This window comes from Phoenix dactylifera, chromosome 2, assembly GCF_051530095.1.
Source record: "Phoenix dactylifera cultivar Ajwa chromosome 2, Ajwa_hap1_PhDact_Kaust_v1.1, whole genome shotgun sequence".
In the NCBI taxonomy this organism is placed as follows: Eukaryota; Viridiplantae; Streptophyta; class Magnoliopsida; order Arecales; family Arecaceae; genus Phoenix; species Phoenix dactylifera.
This window is the reverse complement of record NC_143191.1, coordinates 47,148,406-47,168,875: the sequence shown is the minus strand read 5'-3', so window position 1 is coordinate 47,168,875 and position 20,470 is coordinate 47,148,406. Positions and strand designations below refer to the sequence as shown.

Sequence of the window (20,470 nt, the reverse complement as noted above, 5' to 3'; positions counted from 1 at the left end):
TCTCCTTGAATATAAGGAATTAGTTTTGTTTGGTCATATAGTTAGCCAATAATATGTGTTAATCATAGTTATTGTGGTCATCAACCAAACCTTATATAAAATACGTTCTTGATAATGTTTACATATTGCATTCTATTAGGTTATTGTATAATATATTTTTGACATAATTAGGAAAGCAATTTATATATGTTAGTTATGATCTTCTTAGGATTATTATTCAGATATGAACAAAAAAAATCCAATGGATTTGTAAAATTAATATTGAGTACCCAATTTGATTCAACCTGAATGAAAATGGACTAGGTTTGGATTCAATTACTTGACCTGGCTTAAATATAGATTGGATTTGGATTGTGCCTATGCCCGATCCAACCTGACCCACTTGCAGCCCTAGTTATGCTTGATACGGCGCCTTTTGTTGTGTTCAGACCAGCTTGGGATAGAAGGCAAAGAACAGGGAGAGAACGTTGGTTTTGGAAACAATTTTCAGCAAAATGCATGATACTCGCAGTTCCGTCATGGAAGCAAGGTTGACTGCGGATGACTTTTATGATTATGATTATGATTGTGATGAAAGCTTCAGGCTGCAGCAATACCAAAATGTTATTGCTTTGCTGCTTTTGGAGGACTACTATAAGCAACGGCCTTGGACATTGGGTTTTTATTCAATTGAGGGATGTTATCATATAGAAGAATTAAGCATGAGCATCAGCTTTCCTTCTCTCCTAGTTATTGCAATAACTATGAGAGAAGTTCCACATATTGAGCACGACTTTTGGTTTTTTTATTAAGCATGAGCATCCACTTTAGTCACCGAATCATTCTCGTCTTCTTTATGTTTTTTCCATCGTGAAGTTCCACATATTCGGCACGACTCTTGGTTGATATTTTCACCGCAATATAAAATGCAGTCATTCGGACAACTGTGTATCTTCTCGTATCCAAGGTCCAACTCTTTTATTAGTTTTTTGGCTTCATATGAAGATGTTGGCAAAGTAACACCTTCCGGAAATGCATCCTTTAATAATTGAAGAAGCATAGTAAAAAACTTGCTGGACCACCCATTCAAATATTTCAAATGTAATAAATGCAGAAGAAAAGAAATCTTCATAAAATTCTTACAACCCGGATACAGTTCTTGATCACAATCTTTCACCAAGTTATCATAACGAGCTGTGTCATGAGAATGTATAGATTCATCAACATGTATGGACTAATCATTAACTGTACGCTCATCTTCTCCTACAGTTCTAATACTATGTCCAAGAGCATCTCTAAGTAAGCCCCTTATATCATCTTCTTCTACAGAATTTTGTTCCGTGTCACTGGTTCCAAAATTGAAGGTGTGTTCTAGATAGGAGGGTTAGTTACATGAAGGTATGAATTCTCCATGAAGAACCCATTCAGTATAACCCTTTAGAAAACCATTCCACACCAAATATTCTTCAACAATTTTTGGATCAAGAGCAGAACCGTTTACACATTTTTGATATGGACAATAAATCTTCCCGTTCATATTAGATTTCTCAAAAGCAAACTTAATGAAATTCTGAACTCCATCCAAATATTCGGTACTGGATCTCAATTTATTCATCCAACTTTTGTCCATTCTATTAAAATACCGATTAACTGTAGTTTATAAAAAAAATATAAACAAAATTAGGACATCTCAACAAAGAAGCTAAAGTCCAGACAATACTGAATGATACCAATCCATCAGTCAAGTGGCTGATACCAATCATTTACACAAACAGATTAAAGAATCAACCCATACTTTACCACATCTTCTAGGTGTACTCTGTCAGCAAGTTTCAACAGAATACAAGAATTCATTCCTTTATACAATGGGAAAGTGAACATATTCATGTCTCTCAAATAGTAAAACAGATAGAAAAGAAACAAGGGTTACTTTATTATATATATATAATAAATACATATTCCGCACTGTATAAGTTATATATACAGCATGTCTTAAGCAAATATAATCATGTTAGACATCTATTGATAATCTTGTATATGTTTTCTGTTAGTGAGATCATTTGTCAGTACAATGCACATGCTATACCAAGGTCTTCTCCATTATGTTAAAACTTCCATCCAAATTTGTGAGTGGTCCCTTGCTCTTTCCAGACCTTCAACGCATAGGTAAGTGGTTCTTTTTTAACTCGAAATCCGTAAATGGAACTGATTAAAGAGAGGGACACAATCTTTGCATAATAGGATATCTCAAAGTGCAAGAACTGGTTTAATTATCCTGTTAACTCACATAAAATTATGCATTACGTAAATAATTTCTATGTAATAAGGATTGTAATCCGATTTTACGCCACTTAATCCAATCACCAACAAGCAAAGCAGCCTGAAGTTTGAATCTTGAAGGCTGCACTAAACAGTTATGATCTTCAAAGTGCAGCAGTGATTAAAGGAAACAGGTATTTTGCTTTACAGAGTGATGCAGCATGAATGGATACAAAATCATCCTCTAAATGCCAGAAAATGCACACGTCAGATCCACATGAAGATAAACATGCACATATATGCATGTAACAAAATTAAATTAATCGAAACTAAAGGTATAACAACAGCAGTAGTTTAGCATCTTAAAAGAAGTACAACAGCAAAGCTTCACAAAAATATTGAAATGCCCTTCAATCCCTTGCCGTGGGGATTGAATGAAATAATCTCATGTGCCAATTTTGAAGTAGTTTTGGTATTGAGTTACCAAAACACTTCAAACATGGGAGCTACCTCTGCCAAGGTAGGTATTATAATACAAGTTTCAGAATAAGTGGAAGCTGAATTAGTCTCTTTAATGCAGGTGCCGAGACTAGTTGAACCAGATATTGTAGTAAATAGGAGTGCCGGGGCAACAACATTGCGGATTGGCTCACCAGAAGGACTCACCAGAAGGACTGCAAGATTTCACCAAAAAAAAAAAAAAGGACTGCAAGCTTCCAGCATGATTTCTTGTGGGATTCTAAGCTACTTGATGACTCTATAGTGTACAATTTCCAAGACGATGTTAATCCTTTTTCCTGCCAAAAAAAAATAAGAAAAAGAAAAAGAAAATGCCGGAACTATTTCAAACTCCAGTAAATATAAACACGGCAGTAGAACTAGCCTCGGCAATTTGCTTACCGGGATTACTTGTTTGGGGGCCTGAACCTATTCAAACTGGAGTACAGCGCCCTGTTGTATCTCTCGTTAATGTAATTAATCAAGAAATAAGGTCCCTTCCCTAGTTCTATCTTTCTTCTTTGATGAAGAAAGGTTGTTCCTTAATGTTAACCCAGTTCAATGGAGTTACCATGAAGAAATTAGGGCTGTTTTCGAGAAACCATAGGAATGTTTCCTCCGGATGGTAATGAAATCCAACCTGGGTTTTCCTTTAATAAAAATCAGATAAAAAGAACAGTACCTCGTTGCTTTAGGCCGGTCGGTCAATGCCGGTCTCCGAACAGGAGGAATACCGCTCGATCGAGGCTTGAGGGTTGCTCGGACGGCGCCGGAGAGGAGGGAGGAGGAGGAGATCCTCAAGCGGAGGCCAAGCAAGAGAATCAGTAAAATTTGGAAGAAACACCAATGAATACACGAACAAGAGGAGGCGGAGAAGGAGGAGAACAAGCGAGAAGGAGGGAGCAGAGGGAAAAGGAGAAAAATACCTCGGGCGGAGGGGTTGGGGTCGGTCGGTCGGCGCCGGAGAGGAGGGAGGAGGAGAAGGGGTTGGAGTCGGACGGCCGGCACCGGAGAGGAGCAAGACGGAAGTGACAATAATGCCGGAGAGGAGCAAGACGGAACCTAGGGCAGCGTCGGAGAGGAGCAATACGGAAGCTCGAGCAGCGCCGGAGAGGAGAAATAAGGGCTTGATCGGGGTCGGTCGCTGGGTTAGGGTGGTGTGCTCGCCTTCGAGGACGCTTATACGCGTCGTCTAATATCGACGCTTATAAGCGTCGTATTATCCCGACGCATTTAACCGTCGTTGTAGGTCTGGAAGAACAATGACGCGTAATAGCGTCGCCCTATAACCAGTTCCCACGCTTCCGAGCGTCATATGGAATTGAGGACTATGACGACGCTTTTAAGCGTCATGGATTTTCTTAATTTGCCGACGCTTCCAATAAGTGTCGGCAAAAGTTCTAGAGCCAGCCAAGTTTGCCGACGCTTTTCCATAGCGTCGGCATTCAAGAGTCGGCTTTGCTTCTTCTTTTTGTAGTGTTGCCATGGGGAACCATTGCTGCCCTTGCATTGCAAGAAGATGGCACAGCAGCAAGTTTTGTGGAATTTCTTTTTTCAGTAATTGCAGGTAGAGTGCTGCTGGTTGCGTTTGGATGAGGTGAGCATGAGTTAGAATTTTGTGGGCATCTGGGTTAAGCCTTGTGTCCAAGGTAGGCACGGAAGCCTTTGAATGCACCTTAAAAGCTCTATAATTATATTACTGTAATCACATTCTTCCATCAAAAGCTGTCATTAGATATATCCAACTTTTATCTGAAGATTTTCTCATAGATTTGGGAAATCTGCATGGGATTATTAGCAGTATGGTCAGGAAACGCTTGCTCTAATTGTTGGAGATTCTAATTCAAGCAGTGTATTTCAGGCTCTCTATTACATGGTTTTCGTTGCTTATCCCTGTGTCTCCGATACTATTTGATTTATTCCAGCAGCTTCTACTTCAAGAATTGAGATAATATCAGTTGGACACTGCTTCTAGTTGATACTATTTCTTATTATCATACATGGATATCTAATGAACATACCTTCCTCTGAAAGCCTGACTAGTAAGCGTATTTGATTAGATAAAACTCGTAAAACACTGCTATGTGCCTCGCAAATCCTCGTCTCTATGGTTACCTTATGAATGATACATGCATGCAATACTTAGAAAAGTCCTTTTATTTATAATATCGTTATTAAATATCTATTTATGGAAGGAAAATAATATATCTTTCATATGAACTTGGAGATTTTGGCATCTCCCTCGTCAAATATATTTAATTATACAGATGATTAATTATAATCTCGTGCTTGACTACACCTAGTACCAGATTTTAAAGAGGAAAAATGACTCGTGTTGGCTAGGAGAGAGAGGACACAACATAGAGAGATTCTCCTTTTTTCCTTGATGGAAGAGAGAGGTTGTCTTTGTAAGTGATAAGAAATGCAGGTTGGCTGGGAGATATAGCAGGGAGAACAATAGAAAGAGACACCAATCCTTCTAATATCTCTTACCAAAGTACTGAAAGACTTTTATTTGAATTAATTAAGTATTTTAAGAATGAAAAGGCAGATGTAGTGGGGGTTATAGGCCGGGTGCGAGAAATGGGAGAGAGATATAGAGATGAGGTATGCATTCAACCAAAGAAAGAGCCATATTTATCATATTTTTTTGGATTCTCATTGGGATTAATTATTAGATTAATCGAATAATTCAATAGGATATCTTAATCATTTAAATGAGGACGATCAAAGACTTCAACTATTTGCTTTTAGGAGTAGTAATAGTATAGATGAATATTACTTGATAAATGGGGTCGTAGGTTGCTTTTTGTGTTTGGGATGAGTGCTGTTTTTGCCATCATGGTTATGCTCAGGTAATGTAAAAGCTTGTCTCCTCGGCTTTGGCAACAAAGAACAGAAAAGGCTTGTGTTATTATGAGATATTTCTGCACCAGAAAAGAAACATGGTGCTCTCTTTTTTTCCCCCGTGCTGCCATCATTCCTTCCTGGTTCTCTGATTTCAATATTTTCTGAAATAGGTCCAAAGTATCTATTCTTTGGCTTAGTCAACAGTGTATATCAAAATCTACATGCTCAAAGTTTCAGAGATTTTGAAAACAAACTGATTTATTTGAGGCTCAGTCCACTTGCTGAGTTCCAATTATTGGTTGAGATGTGGTTATACTATTAGTTTGTTACTCAGGGGGAAGCAAGTAGTTGCTGTCATGGCTATTCCTGGTTGCTCTGAAGGTGAAGGCCTCCATTTTTCATCTTGTCCTTCGGAACAACCAAAGACAAGATTTGTTCAAATTGTATGTGCTAGTGACAATATCAATAATCTTTATTAGAGAAAAAGCATCATACCCTCTCATGTGCATCATCATAAGCCATATCTTACATAATCATCCATGAAATATTCTTACCAACAGCTTTTGATAAGAAAACCTACAGCAATGAACTTACTATTTTTTGAAGCTTTGCACAATTCTTTTAAGGAGAGCATGACATGTATCTAGCTAGTTCGATTAGTCTAAACCTTTGAATATTAATTAACAAACGGGTAAAGAATTTCATATTCAGGTCTTACGCAAACATAAGCAACATTTAGACATTATAAGCATTCCTATAGCCATTGACCATGCTCTAACTGAATCACTCCTTTATCAAATTAGCAAGCTATGATGATTACTCAAGAATGCACACACAGCAGCTATATGTTATTGCTGATGATCTCAATTGTACTAAATCTAGTATCATCACCTTTCCCTATGAAATAATTAGATTTAAACATAGATAACTGAGGGATAAAGAAGATCCTGTCCTTGAACCACTCTCAAGCACTACCTAAAAAAAGAAAATTAACCTATTTAAAAGGAGCCCAACAAGAGCACCAGCACAACCTGGTTTTGTATGCCATGGTTCCCAAAAGACGTATCAACGACCTTATCCAAAAAAATTAAGCGTGGCATCAATTGGAATAAGCCAATCCTCCTTTATTAAGGGCTGGAGCTGAAAGTTTCACAACCGGAAGTTGTTTTAGGTGACTCTGCTCCATGGAGTCAGATTTGCAATGGGAGTGGAGGTAGCTTCGCATGCATCTCCTTGGAGGATTCTGAGACCCATATTCCCTGGTTTCTAGTTTATACTGTTTATTTGATTAATATAGTTTTACTTGCATGGCAGTGAGCTCAGTCCCTTTTGTCTCTCCCTTGCATTGTGCTTTGCTTTAGCATCCAATTATAGTGCTTACATTGTCAATTTTGACTCTTGACCACAGAGTTGAGTCTTATGATGGTCAATACTCAATGGCCAAAAAAGTCAACTATTTGGCTCAGGGACTGGCTTGGGCCCAAGTCTAAGATATCTGTGAAAGATGATGTTGGCCCAAAAGAGATGAATTATTGAGGGCCCATGCTAGCCAAATTTATGCAAACTAACTCCTTAGACGAGCCAGAGTGAAAATTATTACCAACCCTAACAATTTTTGATGTAAACCACTAGATAATTAAATCATCAAGACAATGCTTCGTGTGTATCCATATGCTTTATGTGAGAGATTTCAAACATGCCTTAACGTTTAGAACGGGGTTCTTTATTGTAAGACTAATGCGGTCGACTTAATACTACAGGCAATTTGATGTTGATTTCATGGTGTAGCTAAGATTTGGGAAGGGTCTTGTGGAATGAAGTTACTGATCACCAACCCACACAATCAAATTAGTTAATTTCTAAATGATGCTCTATCTCTTTAGTCAAACTTATAAACTATAGAAAGGATCGAAGTGTGGGTTGGTTTAAAAAGGGCCCTATGCTTTTGAATGCATATGCTTTCTTTAAGGAGAGCTTTATGGCCTGGACACGACCTTAGAATGGATGTACCCAAGTTCTCTCTTATGGTTAGGTGGCATGAGAAAAGAACCTAAAGATGTAGAGGCTGGACCGGCACATTATTTAAGAGCAGAAACTATTCTTAATTGGCGTAAAGTTTCTTTGTGCAGATTGGACTTGGAAAGCCAAAAGAACTAATAAGCACCCGCATTTTAACCGGAATCAAACTATGGTGGCTACATTTTTCCTAGAAATTGAATAAAATGGGGACTTTACCACCTTCTTTTTATAATAGAACTTCTTATTAGGAAAAATATGAAGAAAGAAAGAGAGGAAAGGAAGAGCAAACTGGAATGGGAGATAAATATAATAAACAAATAACATTTTGACTCTGGCATGGTAGAGATATTACAACACTTTGCGACTCTACATGTATGCGTCTTGAGGGATGTGCATGAGCGCACTTATACGGTAGCCCATGAAGACATACAAGCATGTATATATGCATCTTGACGGGTATGCATGCGAGCATATATACGGTAGCCCATGTCATCATGATGACTGTGCACGTATGGATGTTGTATGTGGATATGGCCAGTAGAAGAGTTCTTCCCATCCTCCCATCACCTCAAATGGACTAAGTAATGAAGCCAAATCATGGAATATAAGCTATTATTATACCCACTGGCATCATATTACATCAATTTTTTGCAACCGACTCCAAGTACTCATGCAAACACCTGTATCAAGAAATGACTAATTATTTCCCAACTAATTTATCTATTTTGATTTTGCTTCTACTTGTTTTAGCCCAAGACTAGCAAACTTTCAATCTGCCTGCTATATTTTGAGGCTTTAATAGAGAATTTATTTATTAATTTACTAGAACGAATGATTCATACAGTTCTAGTATACATACATCCAATAAAATCAGAAAATAATAAATTTCGGAGTGATGTAGGCAGCTTCGCTTCCCCAGCCCATAATGTGCCCCCTCTTCTTAGAAATCTGGTATTGCATCATCCTTAACATTAAATATCAATACTAAACCTGGACTTTCACAGCCCTTCTCTATTCCACATTTGATAGGAAAAAATGCAACATTAACTTACAGTGCCGCCCTTCTCTGATCAACAACCTTCAACTACCTTGGCTGCATAAATCTTGCTCTGCGTCTAGAAATGGACTTCTTTCGCCCATACAGTTTCGTGATTGGCTTTGGAACACCAAAACGAAGTCAAAGGATTGCTTATCTTTATCTCAAATTTTAGAGGCGAGTGGCAAGTGCTTGATTTGGAACCGTTTAACGAGCTTTTTAGGTACGGAGTTTGTCAAAGCCTATATCCTCTGAGGTTTGAAAGTTGGAACCGTTTAACGCTTGCATTCAAAGGAAAACGACATGAATGGACGGTCCATGATACGTCACCCTGAAGATATTCTCTTACAAGAAGAATAACCTCAATTTTTTACCGTAAGGCACGGTTAGATCCCGTTTTGAACCCCAAATCCTGGTTTCAGAGCTCAATTCTTAGTCTGATAGGTTGCATCATGCATGCAAGCAAAATAGTGTACGACTTGTACTGACAAGGTGTTTTAGCTACTCTTTGTTGTCATCCAGAACCTGACACGTTATCAGGATTATTACACCGAGACAGTTCAAAAGCTAAAACCCGCAGATGATAGTAAAGATTTAACCATGGTCTTTAAACTGACCATCCCAAGCGCCCCTCCAGTGTTCAATTGCGACTTGGCCCATATCGGTCTCCGCCGCGGACAAGCCTTGCTGACTTGGTCTACACCGGCCTCCGCCAACAATTCCCCAACAAGCAAGCCCTGCTGACTTAGCCCACACCAGCCTCCGCCAACAATTCCGCCCCCCTCCCTCCAGCAAGAAAGTTTTTTTTTTAATCGCTTATTTTGGAAATCGAACCCATGCCGCTAGCTCTGATATCACTGTTAGAACCGCAGGCGCTACGACCTCACTAAAACCCACAGATGATTGTAAAGGTTTAACCATGGTCTTTAAACCGATTATCCCAAACGCCCACCCGGCGTTCGACTGTTACTTGGCCCACACCGGCTTCCGTCGTGGGCGAGCCTTGCTAACTTGGCCTACACCGGCCTCCGCCAACCATAACCAAGCAGTGATAGTTTCTATTGCAATATTTCCGTTCCTAAACTTGCCTTGCTTAGATTCTCGAAGTGTTTATTCTTGGAATAAATCCATATATAGCTGACAAAAAAGCATTTGGAGAAGTAGTTGGGCGATATATAAAGAGAGAGTTTTACTAATGTGGGAAAATTTAATTCACACAAGCATTTGTATATAGCATGCCGCACGCATCCTCGCAACGTTTAATTTACTATGACTTTTATGACTAATTTCACGGACTACTCTCTTCGCATACAAGAACACATGGTAACAACAAAGAAAGGTGACATCATTTTGCACGTCTTTTGCTTAAATGAGAAACAGAAGAAACGAGTTTACAGAGAACTAAAAGTGAGTGCCGAAAAAAGGGGAGAGGGAATTCAGAGTACAGAGAACATAGGAGTCACTTTCCAGTACATTAACAAAAAGTTGATAGCAATAGCTAGAACTTGGAAGAGAGATAAGCACGGCTCAATCATAAAACTACATGTGATCTCTAGCTAGAATTTGAATTTAGGTGCATTTGGTCCACGGTCGAAATCAGAAATAAATTAGAATTGGAATGGCCATATAGTCCAATGCGTTTGGTTCTTGACCAAAATCAAAATCTGAATCGGAACTAGATTTGAATACTAGGAAAGAGTAGGGATTGTATTTTGGAAGATTGAGCCATTTTCATTCTCCTCTGAAATTGGAATGGTAATGGAACTCTGCTCAACCAGATAGCTGAATGAGAGTTACTCATTTCCATTTTCATTCCAGAGTCCAACTCTCCTTAAATAAACATGTCTTTTAGTTAATCTATAATAAATATAATTTGTTGAGATCAATCAATATTAAATTTTTCTATCATTTAACATGGAAAGAAAAATCCATTGATTTCTGGCTATTTCCTTCACACACACCCGCACCCCAATCCATGTGCCATCTATTATTGCATGATCTGGTAGCCAGGTACCAAAAGGGCCTGATACAGAAAAGCCATCTTCATTGTAATAAAGATATATATGGAAGCAATATAGTAACAGTGTATAAAGTTTATTAGCTCATAAAGCTAACTCATGCAGAAAGTCATGTTATTGTGTTCTCTTTTACAGCCTTGATGAAAAGGGAAAGAATTTATTATGACAGACTTTTCATTAAACATTTCCACAGTTACATGATGTGGTAACATCATAATATTTTCGCATTTTAAAAATTATCCCCATTTCCCGTTCGGGAAGAAAATTAAAAATTTTCCGGCTACTACAGTTTCCCTTGCATCTCATGCTTCATGCTGCTGGCTGGCTCCTATTATATGTTGACTTTATACTCATTGCATGCCGCTATAAACAAAGGAAGACGGAAAAAGTTTACCAACAGAGCCCGGCCCACAAGGTCAAACGGCTGACATAGAGGCTGTGGTCCTACCCTGTCTCTCTGCGTGCAAAACCAACATTAATTGGCTTGTATGAAGTTAGAAGACAAAGTTTTCGCAGTGCTCTCTTGCATTTTTCTGAAAAAATATCTAGATTACGATGAGCAAAAGAACTATATTTTTCTAGCAAAATTTTCAACAAAAACATAAAACTTTTAAAGAAAGTTTTCTTACATACGACATGATGTAAAAATGGCAATGAATCCGGTAAACTATTACGCATATCCATTCTGTATCTATCTCACAGTGGGGCCGAAAAGGATGGATAGAATTAGAGTAGGTTGGACGAAAAAAAGCTATATATATATATATTGCATAGAAATTAATTTTTTTTTATCCTAAGAAGAAGATTTATGAAGAATCAAATATATTTAGTTCGGGGGATGGATTTCACCATTATTTATTTCTATCCCGGATTTACTATGAGTAAAGTAAAATCAGTTTTATGAGGATCGGATACGCCATGGGATTAAGAGGGAGGCAGAGGGAGATGACTCCTCTGCAGGGTACGTACTTCGAGCGGAAGCAACGGCGCGGAAGTTATGAGAGCGCTGAGCTCACCACTGCTTTCTTCCCCTCGCCACCTTTGTCCCATCTCCGTTGAAAGGGTTGGTACGGTTACGATATGGATTGGTTCTTTGAGAAGAAGAAATAATAGAGAATGCAGCAGAAAAGATACCATGATGTGCTAATTATAAGCATAGCAATCAAAGAGTTTGGTTTGCTGTCTAATCTGTCTAGTCGCCAGGACAGCGTCTTCGCTGCAATGACATGTTGAAAGCGGGGCAAAGCCGCAAAGCATATGAATAAAATAATTTCAGAAGAGTTTTTGCTTGCCATCGCTATATATTCTCGCTAGGCATATATGGTTGGCTATTTATTTTATGCTGCAACTTGTTCAGCCATATGTCCACCGATTTCACCTGATAATACCGACAGGATTTGACGAAGGGGGCATTTTACTGAATCACAAATTATTGTTTTAATGTTATCTTGCACTGTATGTCCACTAGCCACAAGAATAAGGTACGCTTGGACCTTCTAACTCATGAAGCTTAAATTATGAAGTGGAGGAGTTAGTGGAAGGTCAGTCATGATCTAGTTCTCTTCCTAATGACCATGCAATATAAATATTGTTAAATCCCCTTTCCTTATTGGCTAGTTGATCTAGAGATTATCCTATCGTCCCTTGATTTGATTGATGCAGCGAGAAATCATTCTTAATGAGGTAGTATTAAGACAATCATGCATGGATATTCTTTGAAAGAAAAAATAAAAGAAAAAGAGGCTATCTTCTTTCATGATGTACAGGAGGAATTTAAAGAGATTACATACATGGTTATAATCATTTATAGGTCAAGTATTGTGTATGCCAACATTTCTTTGAATTTATTTTTGGTGTCTTATGCACATATATCCAAGGTATATCAAACTCTAATTGATCTCATTATCTAGCAGCAGCCATAAAGTTTCTCGAGCAAACAATAAACAAAAAAAAAGTTCCAACAACCATTCATCTTAATAAAATCTTGAAAAATCTAAATACAAATCTACATATAAAACATATATTCAAATGTCAAATCGAGATGCCAAAAATTAACTCATCAAAATTTGTCCGTTCGCCCTATGCTTCAAATAAAGGTTATACAAGAGTAGAAAAGCAGCATTATGATAAAGCCATTTCTTGCAACCTTTTCATCCATACAAATATCATGGATAAGAAAGCATGCGTGCATACACCCACATAGGATGATAATAACTTTACTGCACAAACCTAAACCCTCCTGTAGAGACAGAAAGGGAGGAAAACATGATTATATGGTAATCATGCATGTAAACCTAAATGCTTATGGATATGCCATCAACTATTCAAACCCGGAACCTAATTAGGCAAATGTGTGAACAAGTCCAAGATCACCATACAATCTTAGATCTCTAGGTTCTTCCCCCATCCTCCTTGGTTGGATTCTATAATCATGATATATTACTCTATATATCGTAGTGTGGAAGTTTGTACTTGTATGGAAGCACAATTGCAGACAGTTAATTATTCAAACGCAAAAATCCAATTAGATCCGTCAAAGTTCCCATTAATTCCCACTGCCCATTGTCTTTTCCTTCTTTTGTTATCCCTTGTGCTTATCTCTATCCCAAGTTTAAGAGCGGTCTTCGTGATGATGTGAGCCAGCTTCCATGAGATTCCAAACACCAGGCAAGGACAAGGAGAAAAATTATCCGCGCCCTCCTCTCTTTTTCCTTGCTTCCTCATATCCAAGTCTCCTTGTGTAATTAATTCTATCTTTGTAGGAGGGAAGGTTCCCTTTTACGGTGTTTCGCTCTAACTTTTAGAAAGGTGGTGGTGCCGTGTCATGGACCCCAAGTTTACGCCAAATCCCAAACCGAGGTCAATGCGAGTTTCTCTCGTCGTCGGCCCACAAAACTTTGGCAATCCCCACACCTTCCCTTTGGGTTTTTCTTCCTCCATTCCTTAGAATAATAGGAGGCTCCCATCCACTTGTCGAAGAGAGTATGGGTGTTCTCTAGGTAGACATAGCCCAAACTTACTTTTTCTCCATTCTTTCTCTTCCGTCTTTGTATTCTTTAGGTAGAACTCTTCCGTCTTTGTCAGATAATAGAAACTAATAACTTTTGAATTGATGATTGATGTCTAAGTTACCATGGTAACCTTGTCTTTGAGTTAGCTTGTTGCTAGTGGTTGAGATATAAATGGACCATTAGATGGTTGGATTATTGGTCAAGCATAATGTTTGTTATAGGGTTGTTGGGTTTCATTGTGAATTGGGATAGTTGCTTGTTGACTTTTAATCCAGTTAATTATTATTTGATAAAAGAAAGTTCTATCATGTAGGGTCCATAGGGCTCGGTAACCTGCACACATTTTCTATCGGTCTTGACCCTTGAGAATGTTTCACATAAACAACTATATTTAATTAATCCTGATGCTATGCAAGTTGTTTCCGCGAACCTGCAAGACAATAGGAGAAGGTCAGAGGCTCATTGGATTAGCTCTGGTCGGACTCTCCAATGTTCAAGTCAGATAGAATTTTTTAGTGAAAGATAACGAAGAAGAATAAGATGGTTGATCGATAACACTATTCAACACTTGAGTGTTGGGTAGTAAAGCGATTCTTACGTCTTATGATGGTTTTTCAAGTTTATTTATAATTAAGACCCTCTTTTGCATATTGTATCCTAACAAATTTGGGATCATGCTATAACAACGTATAGACATGGTGCAATAATCTAGGGATGTGCCGCAACCACATAGCATATGATGAAATTGCTAAGACCTCGCACATATTTGAGCAAAAGAGTCAAGCTGCCTTAGCTGCAAGAAGGTTCTACTTGGCTCAGGTTGGCTGTCGAGAGGACTGATTGCCAGGCTAAAGTGAAAGGCTCTAGCTCTATAGATTGGCTGCTTTTGATCTACTCGTCCCAAATTTTAGATCGATTAGAAAGTTTCGACCAGAGTACCTTTAAAAACCCCAAATATATTTGGGTCGCTACATAGCTCATTTTCTACCACCATAAATCCAATTAATTATTATTTGATAAAGAAAGTTCCATCGTGTATATGGCACATAGGGCTTGGTTTCTATCATAGAAACCTTGTTTCCATGTCGCTTGCTTCGAAACACTCGAGAAACATCAGAAAATTAGAGTATCAGAAGGCAATAAAAGTTCGGGGAACATCAAAAACATATTATTTTGTCTCATGTGTAGCCCATGCTTCCCATTCATGGGTTATCAATATATAGGATATCATTTTTTGTGTTTGCATTAGTTTTTTGACATCATGGGTGAATATGCATGCCTTCTATCCAGACTAGAGTATAGTGGAATTAAGTATCTATCAAATTAAATGCTTGATATGAGATATTTTATTTTATTTAGGGAGTTATGTGGCTTTGATATTGAGTCACCAACATTATCTTGAACTTTTTTGGAAACAAAAAGTTATATGACCACAAATATGATTTTGGGTGTGCCATGATTAGCAATTGATCGGGCAGCAGTCCAGAATACAACTTCGTGGCATGAATTACTCCTTTTTCAATAAGAAAGGATGAATTATATACTTTCCTACATCTGTGATGCATGTTCCAGAAATAGTTAACTATAGATCGTAATGCCTTCTTTATGAGATTATATATATATATATATATATATATATATATATATATATATATATATATATATATATATATATATATATATATATATATATATATATATATATATATATATATATATATATATATATATATATATATGTATCGTAATAACTTTAATAGTCATACTTAAAAACAAAAAGAATGAAAATGATCTTCACATTCAATTTGGTGAGTGGAATGAGCCATTTAGACCCTTATTGTCTATTTTTTCCCTCATCACTTGGAAGAAAGGCAACATCATCTTTATTCAATCCAGGATATTCATTTCTCTTCAGAGACATCCGAATTAGCATGGCCCCACGTACAAATTGAGAAATGATCCAATTTCTTAAAAATTACAAAAGAAAATCCAAGATACACATGCTTCTTAGAATCTTTCTAGTAGCCAACACGAGGCTTTCTTGCTATCATTTACATTCAAATTATATACATATGCTCCCATAAAGACAAGCATTTGGTGGAAATCTTTTGAGTCATACTACCTCCACTACAACTGCAGATAGATACATCTTTCTCTGAGAAAGACTTATTCGGCATCATTGTGTTCAAACTATATGCTTTCACAAGAGCAGGTTTAAGTTCAGTGGAAATTTTGAAATGTGGCACTTGAAACGCGCGGCTGCAGTCTCAAAGTGCAAAGTAACAAGAGTCATTCACTTTGGAAAATTAGTGGAAAACATTGACATAAGTGTCTCTAGCTAGCTTCTTTTGAATCATATCTATTTAAACACGCCACAAGACGTCTAATAACACCACTAGCTAGCAAGTTGCGAGCCTTAAGATTGACAGCCAGATTAATAAATCCCTTTGCAGGAGACCTTTTTCTTTTTCGTTTTCTCGAATGAGGGAAGACTACCTACACCTAGTGACAACAAATTATTGAGGAACATAAAGTTTGCTAAGTCGTCTCAAATGTACCTAATAATAATCTGCTTGTGGTCTCAACAACACCAAAATTAAGCAGCAAGACGGGAACAGAAACCAATATTCTAGCAAGGTGGTCATTGGCATCAATTTTCCCACCCAATCAGTACCCTCAATCATTTTCTGGGTGGCCTCCATACATTTGATCTGAATCGGTTCAACGCCGTTAATCAGCAAAATTGAACAGTAGCTGTCGATAAGAGTAGTAACGAGAGGCATTCTGTATTTTTATTCATGTGGCATGAACAGCCGTGTATATATATATACAAAGAAAAAAGAATCAAATCTCACACAATATCCATTAAGAATGAAAAAAATATATCGAATCAAATCCCACACAACATGCATCAAAAATAAAAAAAATCATATTATTCGGAAACAAAGCAAATCCCATACAATATTTGTAATAGCTGTTTCAGTGGGAAACCAAACCATGATCTCTATTAGGTCCTGCAGGTAACCTTAATAAAAAAAGGTGTAAGGTTGTGTAAATTAAGCCGTGATCGATGTCAGGTCTCCAAAGGCAGTTTGAGTTATCTGGGCCAAGACTCGAGCACTGACACGCGGTAAGCATACCATGGTGGACTTCGTCAATCTTAGATTTGAAATCTATTAAACAAATGTTAAAAAGAGAGGAGACGGGGAAAGCCATGCAATGAAGAAATTTATAAAGGTGGCTGAAAAGAAGTGATCAAAAGAAACCCCAGAAATCCGTTCACCGGCAGCTTTGTCCTATCGTAAGCATCACATCACATAACCCCATCTTCTCAAGGTTTTTTTCCTATAAAGCTCGCCGCACCATCCTCGGTTCATCTCCAACTACGCCTAAGACATCATCTTCTCTTTGGGTAGCAGTAGCTTAAGAAAGAGCGAGCGAGAGAGAAAGGTAGTGGAGAGAGATGGGCAGGGCTCCATGTTGTGACAAGGCTAATGTGAAGAAGGGACCATGGTCTCCTGAGGAGGATGCGAAGCTGAAGACTTATATTGACGAGCACGGGACTGGTGGCAACTGGATTGCACTGCCTCAAAAGATTGGTTAGTAATAAACCTAGACACTTCCTTTCCTTTCTTGATTTGTTGTTTTTTCTTTAGGATAAAGTTTTTTATCTTTGAATGGATTCTCAAGGAGAAAGTTCATCTTTGCTTTTAGAACATCGATCGGGAGAGAGCATTACTAAGTCTGGCCTGATTAATCCAGTGACATGCCTTTTTAATCCATTGCTTCCTATACGGGACCAGGAGAGAGCTTTCTTGGATTATTTGCTAGAAACAGTTGGGGTTAGAATGAAAGGGGTGGGGATGGTTCGTCTTGTACTCAAGGAAGAAGAGGGTGAAAAGAGGGATCTACGAAGTCCTATACCACCTTCTTCTTTCTGTATCCAGGAAAAGGTCCATGTCTTTCTTCTGGTGATCCAATTTTTTGTGAGGGTGGGAGAGATTTTTGTCATGCGTATATTTTTCCGCTCACTAACTTATGGAAGACTGATACATCGCACGCCAATCTCTACATATGACCGAGGAAAATAACGAGAGGGCTTAAAAAGACCTAGCTAGAAGCCTTGTTTTGATTAACTCATGGTGATAACTGTTGCAGGTCTGAAAAGATGTGGCAAGAGTTGTAGGTTGAGATGGCTTAATTATCTGAGGCCAAACATCAAACATGGTGGGTTCTCGGAAGAAGAAGATCAAATCATCTGTAGCCTCTATATTAGCATTGGAAGCAGGTGACTCGATCTTTTTTCCTCTCTCTTCCTTCTCTACACTCTTTCTATGCCCCTCATGGCAATAGCATACGAGTTTTTTTGCATCATTCGCAATTATGGCTAATTACAACCTAAATTTCATGCATCAGGTGGTCCATAATTGCAGCCCAGTTGCCAGGGAGAACAGATAATGACATCAAGAACTACTGGAACACCAGGCTGAAGAAGAAACTCCTCGGGAAGCGACGAGATTCATCAGAGTCTCGCCGCCTCTCCATTAGCCAAGATACAAATGAGGAAACCAATGGGATTAGCCCTGAGACATCTTCTCAAGCTTTGAGCACATCGGCCCTTGAAAGGATGCAACTCCACATGCAGCTCCAAGGTCTCTACAATCCCTTCTCTTTCTATAATAACCCTGCACTGTGGCCAAAGCTCCATCCCTTGGGAGATAAGCTCTTCCATATCCAACACACTGATGCCAGCTCTATTGCTGCCACCCCGGTGCAACAAGAATCTGATGCCACCATGATAGAGCCCTCTCATCAAAACGTGTCACCGATCAAACCCAACATGCCGAATCCCATGAATGCTAATATACATGAAGACCCGAACAGCTCTACGTTAGGGTTCCCTTCGCCTTCAATCTTCCGTACTATCAGCATGGACAATTCCAACCCAAGCTTCAATGCTGCTGCCGTGGGACTTCAAGACGAGCTCCATGATTTGCTTTGCGGGAAGAACGGGTGTTTCGGCAGGCAGGAAGAGCAACAACAAACTGAGCTGGACTGTTTCAGAGATATGAACGGCGACAAGGAGAGCATGAATTGGTGGGCTACCAGTGGTTTTGACGAGAAGTCGTCATCAGTATCCTGGGACTTTGCTTCCAATCTCCAGCCTGACTTGCTTCAGGAATATGGGCTAGGGTATGATTTATAGCTTTTGTTAGAGCCGAGCTTTAAGAGTCTGGTCCTAGTGATTCTGCATGAAGAGTCTAAGACTAATGGTGTAAATGTGTGAATAATAGTGTATTAATTGTTCTTCTCGCTATAAGACAATTAATCATCTAGTTTTAAGAATTTCTTTGCTCCTCTTTCCTTCTTCTTAATTCATAATTTTCCATCTCATTTATAACATATTGGTGACTTTAGTATAAAGAGACTTTTAAATGAAGAATCTAAGTATTAGGTTTCAGTTGTCCGGTTCCTAGCAACCGTTTCCTTTTTGTGATGAGATTCCATGGGATAGCATGCTGAAGCAGTTGATCTCTAAGGAAAAATAGCCACTGGCTCTGCAGCCATTGCAAGCTCGCATGCTCCCTCAACAAAGATTATATGAGGCCACGTTTCCTTTCGGAATTAATAAATGCACTTGCCTGCATCTTTGAACTACTAAACTACGTGGCATTGCAGGCTTCCTTTTTTCTCCTCTCGTTACGTTGTGTCATATACTGGTGTATTTGAACTTTTCTGCTGTGGTTAGTTTCTGTTACAGTTCTTTTGTTTTAACCTTTTCTTCTCTTGTTAGGTTCTGCTAAAGATGGTTATGTTTGAGCTTTTTTCCACTGTTGTTAGGTTCTGTTACATGGTGTATTTGAACTCAGGTGAGGAATCATATCCATATAGGGACTAAAATATGCTTCCCGCACCTGTCACCCACCATGCATTCTTTAGCTTTCCTTTTGTCCTAGAATATGAATCCAAGCTATTGAGCACGTACGAGAGGAATACCTTCATCTTAGCTGCTATACTCTGATGATTCCATGGTTGGTCGATCTGCCCAAGAGAATACTAGCTAATTAATTTGCCTTCTACATTTCATGTATGATTCAGTTACATTTGATTAAAGTGACATTAAAAGTTCAATATTTTCCATATGAAGTCATCTATAACCCATAAGAGTAAACCTTTTTTTTTCCTTCTCTAGACTTCAAAATAACATCATGCATAACCTGCATGTCATTAACTAAAATTGATTACTGTTCTCATTGCTTTGCACGGTACATACTTAGTAACATTGCAACTACGAGATAATACAGTTTATACAGGAGTTGGGTGTTCATCATTCTAGCTAGACTATCAAGAATTTTGGTTATGAGCTTTGAACTTGTAAATTCCTTTTGAGTTGCTAGATCCTCTATGCTTCACATGTTGCTTAATTTGAAATGATTAAAGCCATCAAGATTCCTGTTGTTATATCTTGTACCTAATTGATAAACTGATTTTCTATTCATTTAATTTCTGATCCAAAATACTACAGGATAAAATATTCATTAATATCATTTCATTATTTTCAAAGATCTAATGTAAACTAATTAATAACTTCTGGAAGTCCTTTGGCAATCAGTAAAACAAAAAAAAGAAATCATGAAATGATGGGAACATACCTAGAAGACTAGAGAGGTAATATATGCTCTTTAATGTTTAGACAACTGTTTTTCTTTTTTTTTCGTGAAAAAGATTGGTAAGAATAATGTTCCAACAGTTTTATAGGGCCTGTCCGAATTAATCTTACTTTTCATTTTTTGATATAT

General features: G+C 38.1%; 1 protein-coding gene across 1 annotated transcript; it reads left to right on the top strand.

The window, feature by feature from the left end:
* Positions 1-17,055: 17,055 nt before the first annotated feature.
* On the top strand, positions 17,056-19,064 carry LOC103697922 (transcription factor MYB36-like). The gene is made up of 3 exons (XM_008779863.6): positions 17,056-17,269; positions 17,829-17,958; positions 18,087-19,064. Exons 1-3 carry the CDS (start codon positions 17,134-17,136, stop codon positions 18,874-18,876), a joined length of 1,056 nt encoding a protein of 351 aa, XP_008778085.4. The 5' UTR covers positions 17,056-17,133; the 3' UTR covers positions 18,877-19,064.
* Positions 19,065-20,470: the final 1,406 nt, after the last annotated feature.